The sequence below is a fragment of the Protopterus annectens genome, chromosome 5.part0 (genome assembly GCF_019279795.1).
Source record: "Protopterus annectens isolate FY-2018-M chromosome 5.part0, PAN1.0, whole genome shotgun sequence".
Taxonomy (NCBI): domain Eukaryota; kingdom Metazoa; phylum Chordata; order Ceratodontiformes; family Protopteridae; genus Protopterus; species Protopterus annectens.
The window spans coordinates 1,742,624,268-1,742,634,415 of record NC_056735.1 but is presented as its reverse complement, the minus strand read 5'-3'; the positions used below and the strand labels follow the sequence as shown (position 1 = coordinate 1,742,634,415).

At 42.0% G+C, this 10,148-nt stretch overlaps 1 protein-coding gene across 1 annotated transcript; it reads left to right on the top strand.

The window, feature by feature from the left end:
• The first annotated feature begins 9,179 nt into the window (after positions 1 to 9,179).
• Positions 9,180 to 9,881, top strand: CLDN14 (claudin 14). Its single transcript, XM_044071794.1, has one exon. The coding sequence runs from the start codon at positions 9,180 to 9,182 to the stop codon at positions 9,879 to 9,881; it is 702 nt and encodes a 233-aa protein (XP_043927729.1).
• The last annotated feature ends 267 nt before the right edge of the window (positions 9,882 to 10,148 follow it).

The following is a 10,148-nucleotide window of genomic DNA, read 5'->3' as shown; positions in this document are numbered from 1 at the left end:
AGGTGAGAGCCACCCTCAGGACAGCAGAATACACAACATGAATGGGACATGATGGTATCCCCAGTTGCATGCTACATAAACTCTGACAGGAGCTAAACACACATATAGAAGTGCTATGTAACACTAGCCTGACTACAGGATATGTACCTGTACACTGGCGCACAGCAGCAGTGGTTCCACTCCACGAAGGAGGCACCTCAACATACCAATACAATACAACACAATACATTACATTACAATACAATACTATACAATATGCTATTGCCCCTGGGACTACAGCAGCGTACTGTTCTGCTACCCTGACCATTGTGACACATGTGGTGTGATGGTACCTGCTGCTGTCACACAGTTACACAGGGTGACTCATATGGCATATTACCTATCTGACTAACATTCAGCAGGGGTATGTGTGACATGTACTCATGGGGAGTCTTGCTTCTTAACACTGTGTGGTTTATTGCAGGGTATGTCTTATCTGTGGGTAGGAACTTTTACCTCCACATGTGCACTCTATTGCAGTGGCACAGACGACACACAGCAGACATTTAGGTTGTGGATGGTGTGAGGTGTTACTATGGTTGTTGGACATCTGTCATGGGTGTGACTTACATATGTAAATCCGGGAGTGGTAACCTCTATGTGGGTAGTATATGTGTACTCTGTGGTGTTGTCAGTCACTGTGCATTGGTAATGTGTTTGAGTGCATTGTCACAGTGTTGTACATGTCACTGTGTCCTTCTCCATATCTGTAGCTGTCATGTGAGGTCCATACCATGGCATCCATTATGTGGTGTGGATGGGTACATCGACCTACATGTCCATAGCTGACACACCATGTCCGCTGACACATACCATGTGCAGGTATTCCAGGGATAGTGTGCCACTGTGAATATCACTGGGGCCAGTATTGTACACATTTATGACCCTGTTCACCGCTGACACATGCAGTGGTGGGCAGCCAATCACATATCTGGTGGTTACTGGTGTAGGTGATTTGGAATGTGGTATGGTACTCCGGTTTTGACACTGGTGTTCACTCCATGCCTTTGTCACCAGGCACCTGTTGCAACACATCTGTACACATGTGCCTCACTCAGAATTTATATACATCTCTCTCTCTCTCTCTATATATATATATATATATATATGTAGATATATCTATATGTGTATATATATATATATATATATATATATATATATATATATATATGTCTGTATACATATACATATATATATTGATGTACATATATTGCTATAGATGTGGAGGGGGGGCACAGAGGGGGTGTGAGTGACAGAGGGGGTGGGACAGGCTGTGTTGAAGGTCGTCATATGCAGTCATACCTGTAGATAGTCATATCAGTCTGTCTATGTATATGTATCTACATATATCTATATCTGTATGTGTACATTACATAGATATGTTTGTACAATATTCTATCTACATCTGTCTATGTATTCCTACATCTCTCTCTCTATGTATGTATACATATATGCATATCATATATATATATATATATATATATATATATACACACATACGTATGTTGACATACATACGTATCCATATGTTAGACAGGTATATCAACATGTTTGTCTACCATACTGTATACACACACTAACATACTGCTAAACATACATAACTGTGAAACCTACTTTGTACATGGCACTACAACCTACAATCAACCAACATTGATATGTGCACATAGATGCTCTCACATACAAATGTATGTACAGCCTTCACTGATAGTTGCTGTATGTCCCCTGCCCTTTACACATCTTCATATACATATGGATACAGACCAATGACACATATGGAGGTACAGTATGTAGACCTTTATAGTATTACTTTACATTACCTGTGTTTGTCACAGCTGCTTGTGTTGCCGTCTGGTTCTCTGTCCTGCTGCTCCACTTCCCAGTTGTCAGCTTTCAGGTGGCTGTTGCTGAACAATTTGTTTGTGTCTGCTTAATTGCAATTTTCTCTGTCTCTGTCTCTGTCTCTGTCTCTCTCTCTGTCTGTCTCTCACGTCCTTCTCAGGGTGCAATGAAAGTATTGCATGTGTGGACTGGGAGTACAACATACTTTTGTAGGTATCTGCATATGCCCATGTGATGGCCTCTGCACCAATTGTTAGCCAGCATTTGCTAATTGCATGCAGCCAGTTGTGTACTGATTGCAGTTCTCACTGTGATTTCAGAACAGTGCTATAAAAAGGTATGTGAGATAGGCGTAGCCCTTTCAGATTTTAAGGGCAGGGACCATGCTGTTATGCTGTGGACAATGTTCTGTGAGTGTAAAGGTTGGTATCTCTCTCATATTTCCAGGTGTGTTGTAGATTAACATTCCTCCATTCATTTCTCCAGTTTCCTGTACTAACTGTGTATGTACACTGACACCTACAACTACTACTACTGTTAATGTGTGTGTGTGTGTGTGTGTGTGTGCTTTCCTTTCACTTTTGCTTGCACTTTGTTGCTAAGGCTTCAATAGTTGCCCTTTACAGTCACTACTTGTATGGCTGCTAGGTGTCCTGACTGTAGTGTGCTGCTGTAGCTTTCCTATTTTCCATGTACATTCACACCTTGGAATGCTTGCTATATCTGCTAGGGTGTTACAGCATGCAGTGTGGTCTGGCCATGGTGTGGGCCTTGACATCTATTAGGGTATTTGAGTATGCTGCTGAGCAGGCCCCAGAGACTTTCAGGTTCATCTGTTATGTGCCTCATGGAATGGTACATATCAGTGGGGTACACCCATTAAAATGTCTGGTATGCTGCAGTTGTGACTGTGGGTTAGCATGAGCATATGTATTACTACACTTTTTCTGCCATGCAAGTGATGAATACTTTCAGGACTCCATAGTTACCATTGCATTTGTTACACCTTTCTGCCTACTGTTTGTACATTTCACATGGGGTCTGTGGGGCATCCCTGTAAGTCATTCACTGTTGCTATGTCTAGACTCTTAACTATTCAAATATGGTGGTGTCAGACCCGTCATGTGTACAGATATTTGCAGGTTGTCCACATTTCTGCCTCATATTTTGGTCAATATCTCATGCACACCTTTTTCTGGCAAATCACTCTGGGCTCAAGTCAGAATATGGTGACACACATTCAAGTTTCAGACTGCATACCCTTCCAAACATCCCACAAAGTGCAGACCCTGTTACTCTCTGAACTGTCTGTGTTTGTTGTAACATTATTTGTAATGTGTCCCTGGTTTTGGGCCTTTGCTCCACATATTTTATTACTTGGTCCAGATGTGTTCCTGTAAGAGGTTCTGGGGTATGGGCAGTGCTTATCCTGCTGTGAGTATGTGTGTGGCTTGCAAGGTGCTATAGTGACATTATTACCTACTAGCTTCCAACTAGCATGGCTGTTTCTGTTCACACACTACTATTATGGAAATCCACTAGTTTTGATAGTAATTCTAAATGGAATGCTTTGTGTACTACACATCTATATTCTCTTTACATTCATTCCTACTATTACATGATATATTTATTTTATCACAATGTTCTTGTATAAGAGTCATGGCTTAGTGGTAAGTCATGCAGACTACTGTTTCCTGGGTTCAGGACTCACAGTGGGATTTTATTTTGCTTTTGAACTGAGTACAGGACCTGTCAATCAAAGTGACTAAGGCACTTTTAAGCAGTTGTAACTGGGTTAGCGCTGGTTTGCACGGAGCTCACACATGCGCACTGGTGGTTAGCTCCGCGCACACCCGCTTACAACCGCTTAAACGTGCTTACTCTTGTGCACACCCGCGCTATTTTCTTTGAAAGAAAAGAAAATGGGGAGACAGGAAAGTGGTGAAAAAGGGGTCACAAAGAGGGTAAGACAGTAGGGAAACAAGCTTGGGATGTGCAGGAGGGATGTAGGTAAGGCCCATAGCTGCCCATTTCTTCATCAGCAACAGCTGTGCATATGTATGTAATTTGGTGTGACATTTGAAACCTTCCACCCCTGAGAGAGGTGTCAAGACAACAATAATACTTGTTGTACAGCCAATTGTAATTGATAGGTTCCATGTCCAGCAGACATGTGTGCGGAATGGGCAGCTATGTATGGGGCGTAATATTTTTGTGGGTACAGAGTGCCCTTTTTTTTTTTTCAGGTGAGAGTGGTATGTCAGGTGAAGGAAGTCGATACAGCTGGGGAGGTAGGTTGGGTAGGTAAACAGACAAGACAAACAAGACACATACAGGGGCGGTGTATGACACGTGTGTGGGGGTTACACAATTGACGGGGATGGAGGTTTGGATATCCAGAGCCCATGAGCCCACAGATGGCAACAGTGGAACTGATATCCCCACCCATAGGCAGTTGCCACTGTTCCTTCACTGCCCAGGATGGGGCTGTGCTGGGGGCTGTGTAGGTGGGGCAACAGGCATGCCCATTAGTTGTGCCACCCATGCCTCGAGCTGGCGTAGGGGCTCGAGAACAGAGTCCCGAATCTCCCTATGCACCACAGTCCTGATGCTACAGAGGGTGAGTGGTGGTTCTCCTCCATCCACACTTGCAGAGGGGGGGCGAGCCCCATCCCCTGCAGTGCTTCCACCCGCAGGTGGCACAGGGCCACCAGAGGAGGGTCCGGACTCGGCACTAGTGCCAGGTGCACTCGCCAGCTGAGGTGGGAGAGGTGGGTCCGCTGGAACCCGCCTTCCCTGTCGTCCTATGTTTTGCATTATGTCATGACTGTTTGGGTTAGTGACATATAATACTATTCACAATTAGTTGTAACAGAATGCATTAGTATTCCCATTAACCAAACACCCAGATATTCACACCATTGAACAGCGTGCATAACACATGCATAATTTGAACAGAAATACACAGTCCAACAGCATGCAGGGTTAATTGATGGCAACAGGCCATCAGGTGTGGATGTATGAACAGGGCAGATGCATCAACAGACATGCAAATATATATGACCCAACAGGACAAACGTCCAGGGGTGTTAATTGTGATTGCACATACCATTTTCACGTGGAATGGGTTATATGTGGTTATAGGGTGGGGTAAAGAAAGTAATATTAACACCTTTGAATAACAATACATATGCTGTACATTTCTAATAGCTACAGTTATATACACACTACTGTTCCAACTACAGTTTCCTATATGATAACTATTTCAACTTGGTGATAGGACTGTTACTGCAACATCAATATACATTTTATGGTTCTTCATAGACATTCATATCTAGCTTTGTTCAGCTACATCATCCTGCTACATTTGCTTTATATAGCTGTAGACAAGTGTGGATGTTCGGTATATCAGACAATCATCTTATCTGCATATTGCAGACTGAGAGTAACATATCCAGATTTTGGGATACACATTCCAGATGCAGCAACACTTTGAACAGATTTTGCTGTTTGGTTTTGAATCTCACATGCATTTCATTCTGTCTTGACTGCAGTATACTTTATTCAGGGGTTATTACTACTGTATTGCTGGATTCATGACACTTTCTCACATTCTCTCACTTGCTTTCATTTTACTATTCAGGATGGTACTTCTAGGCTTTATTGACATGTTTTACCAGTAGTTATTACAATCCTTTCTAGCAGTCTCACTTCTGTCATGTTTCAGTATTTCCACAGGGATATATTTCACACATGTGATTTCATCATCTTCTGCAGCTATACTTTTCAGCCTGCTGCAGGTTGTGTACTATTTTCTTACAGGTAGGGCATTTTTATTTCAGAATATATGTCAGACAGTTTCATTTTTGGTTAAACTTACAGGCTGAAACACACTTTTGTAATCAAGCAATACTTGCATACACTTTCACACTGTTACTTGCAGATTTTATTCCTTACTGACTACACTGCACTCTTTTGCTGACTGTCATACTTTTATATTTCTTTACAGTTACTGGTAGTGGATTACTGACCTGCCTGGTGGTGCAACCGCACCAGCCTATCACCATAGGCTCTGCGGTTCGCAGAACGGACACCTGCAGCTGTAATATAAATGAAGTAATATTGGAATACACATCTCCATAATATCAGCTAGTTTAATTTCTTACATACATAATTAAATGTTACTTACTCAGTAGTGGGGCGTTGGGTGTTTGACAGGACTCCTGGATCCAAAGGTTCAGTTGGTCCTGCTTGCGTCTCTTCAGGTCCGCATGGTGGTGACAGACCTGCTCACCAGTCCTTGGAATCCCTGTGGCACTGGTGAGATCATGAGCCAACCGGTCCCACGCCTCAGCCCTGTATGCTCCCCAGAGGACCTGGCCCTGCATGAGTTGGGCCTCATGATTATGGACTAGGAGCCAGACCATGTACCTGGACTCCTCAACACCCCACCTCTGTGCTCGGCGACTACCCTCTCCTACTCCTGTCATTCTGCCTGCAGGTCAGTTCTACAATCGTTTATGCTGTGTATTCCGCCTATGGGGCTTATATAGTCCGTTTTCCTGCACATATCTGTGATTGGCCATTTTGGAATTGTATCAACTTCAGTAAACCTGCATTGTCATGCTCCAGTTTGTATTCATTCCTATATATTAGCTATTATTGCATTTCTAGGTACTGCTGTCATGGCTTAGTGGTTTGGTACCTTGCCTATGGTGTATAGTATCCTGGGTTTGAACCTGGCCACTGCTTTTTATTTTTCATGACTGTCTAGACATGCTGAGGGGTGTGTCTGTGTAAAGGCAGTTTTGATACAGCTTGCTCAACGTTGCCCGTCGGTTAGCTTGTTTGCGCGGTGCGCAGCTCCTCGCAAACAGGGTACGCTGCTTTAAGCCTCATTTGGCTATCGGCACGCATATTACGCTCAGCTCAGTTAGGGGCACATAGATTTAGGGTGTTAGACCACTGCTCAGCTACGGGCACTCATTTTGCGCCAGTTAAACCACTGCTCATCTACGGGCACATACACTCACTCTGTTAAACTGTAGCTCAGCTATGAGCACATCTGGCATTTTTTCTTCTTTTGTTACCTCACATGTCTTCAATATAAATGGGCTATTTCATTACATTTTACATAAATTGTGGTTTTATGTGTACATATTTGTCAGGGACTTGTTTCCTGCTTATTTTGAAAAAAAAAAAATTGGTGTTGTGGGGGCTCGAACCATGAATGCCTGCTCTTCAGCCAACATCTCTACTGCTACACTATTGCTTCCTGGCTTATTTTGCATATTTAGTTCTTATATGCTTTCCCACTGACTGCTAACTGTAGCTGCGCTATGGCACGCCTGCAAAGCGCACTCACGGTTAAACATCTTTACAATTTAAAAAAAAATATATAACATGTTCATTTATATATATGTTATGTTCATAGTCTGTGGGGGCATGTGTTGTGTTGTGTTTATTCACATTTCCGTGGACTCTGTTGTGGGTGTTTACTTTGGGCACTTTTATACTTCTGGGGGCATGTCCGCTTGCAGGGCTCAGCCTACGGACGCCCCTACTGTCTTACACAGACCGTGTTAGACTTAGGTGTGATTCAGCATGCTCTCATGAATATGCAAAGCATGCTGACATCACTCCGTTTAACTGCAGCCTCCGTGTAAGAGTTATAACTCTTACACGGAGGCTTCGTGAATCCTGGGGCAAGTCTCGGTCAATATGTTATCAACTACTGTTTCCACTTATGTAGAAGGTAGAATTACTGGATTGCTACTAGAATGTATACCTCTCAACTTCTAAGTATTAAAAATCTTAGCAGAGACCTTTAAAATCACAGCATTGGACAAATTTATGAGGAGCAAAGCTAAATTTAAGTACAAAACTGTATTACCATAAGTATAAATAGTAGCAGCTGATAGGTGAGCTGGAATGATTTTCAACTACTGCTAGTTTCAAAATGGCTACTGATTGATTAAAATAAGTTTTCCCTTGTCTAATCAGAAACATTAATAAACTGTACTAAGTCATTAACAGAAGCTTACAACTCTGTGGTACAAAGGATAAAGTCCTGACCACACTCCATTGAACAGGGTTTGAGTCTAAGCTGGGATGCTGCAAAAGCTGAAGGTGTAAATGGCAAATGCTGTCTCTTTTACCCCATGGTAATGAGACTTAAGTATAGATGCAAAAAATCCTCATCACTGTCAAGGACCAAGATATACTGGAATATCCTGATATATTTTCTATCTCACCTCATAAGTCGAATTGGGATTATTCACAGCAGACTCCCAAAATGATGCCCTGGTTTGGGAGGCTATGCCAAATGATATACTGACTGATAGGTTGCAAGGAGGGCACTGGGACACAGTTGATGACTGGCACTCTGAAAGGTCCAAAAAGCCATTAATAGAAGAAAAGAAAGCCTAACTGTGTGTCATGCAACAGTGTCTGCACATACACTTGCAAATGTTTGAATATTTGCTGCTACGGAACATAAATGAAAACAGTACTGTATAAAGGCATTCTATGCGCATTTATATAGTTGTATGTACAATATAAAATCAGTCTAGAAACAAGTAAGAAACTTGTGCTGAAATGTTTGCTGATGCTAATTTATGTGCATATGTTTTACACAGAATGTCATAAATAGTATACAGTTTTACTCCAGATAACTTTAAGTATTAACCAATGGATACAGCAGTCTCAGTGATTCAAATAAAACTATTTATTTCATGAGACCCCTAACAGAACTGTTTGCCTTTACCATTCTTCATATTACTGTGGTTTGATAAAGTACACCATTTAAATGACTGCACAACTGTTCTGTTGAATCATATTGACTGTACTATTTTATTCAATACTATTGTTTTAATTTTGAACAAAATTGTTGTCATTCTCTGTAATCAAGGATTACTACAGTGAATCAAGTTAAACATAAAAAATAAACCTGAATCCTTTTCATCTTACCAGGTATATTCTGCTTTTTCAGTAAACCATGATGAGCTAAGATTTTTCATTCAAAAGGTTACATTATAGTTTCTATTTAGAGGTCCCTGAAACTGCTATTTGTATGCTAATCACCTAAATGTCTGCACCTAGAAGGCTTCTTGCTGGTTGTGGTAATCATTAATTTAGCAAATGGTTAACATGTTTTCTTCTTTTCCCACGACTTGTTCATTAGAACTTGGCTGACTGCATATGCACTTACTATGAAGAAAGGCTCCTAGAAGAACAGTGGTTCCAGTAAAAGGACTTGAACCTGCAGGAGTTACATAGTTGCATAGGAGTGAGCCATAGAAATGGCCAGTAGTGCAGTGCAGCTACTAGGTCTTACTCTTGGACTTCTTGGGTTCATTGGGACAGTAGCTACAACTCTATTGCCACACTGGAGGAGGACGGCACATATGGGTGCAAATCTAATAACAGCTGTAGCATACCTGGAAGGGCTCTGGATGGACTGTGCCTGGCACAGTACTGGAATGTACCAGTGTCAGTTCTATAGGTCACAACTAGCACTATCTCAGGACCTCCAAGCAGCCAGAGCAATGATGCTTATCTCATGTGTCCTTTCGATCCTGGCATGTATTGTGGCTGTGATTGGCATGAAGTGCACCAACTGTGCTAAGAATTCCAAAACCGTATTTGCCATTTTTGGGGGCATCTGTTTTATACTTGCAGGACTGATGTGCCTTGTTCCTGTTTCTTGGACAGCCAATGATGTGATCAGAGACTTCTACAATCCCATGCTTCCAAACGGGATGAAATATGAACTTGGTCAGGCACTCTATGTTGGATTTGTCTCAGCTTCTTTAACGGTTATTGGAGGATGTTTACTCTGTGCTTCTTGCAGTGACAGCAGAAATAATGTGAGGTACCCACCACCACAAAGAAGCCAAAGGCACGCACCTCCTTACAGACCACCAGCTGCATATAAAAATAGCCATACCCCCTCACGTTCATCAGCATCACGGAGTGGGTATCACTTACATGATTTTGTGTGACATTTCATAGGACTCCCTTTGCTGGTATTGTTCATTCAGTTTTCCTTTGCACTCCATATAAACTGTTTTTTTTTTTTTGAAGACAGCAAGGTAAAGGTACCGTATACTGCATGAATAGTGTCATGTAAGCCCTATGTGGCACACTGGATGGGACAGAAACACTCTGAAGCTATTAATAAAGATGAACTTCTGCTACATGGACATTATGTTTACCAGTTTTAAAGTTGAAAGCATCATTTCCTTTTTTATTGCACAGATGTCTGAATC

Coding starts and splice junctions, on each gene's coding strand:
- CLDN14 (XM_044071794.1), top strand. CDS start 9,180: ATGGCCAGTAGTGCAGTGCAGCTACTAGGTCTTACTCTTGGACTTCTT.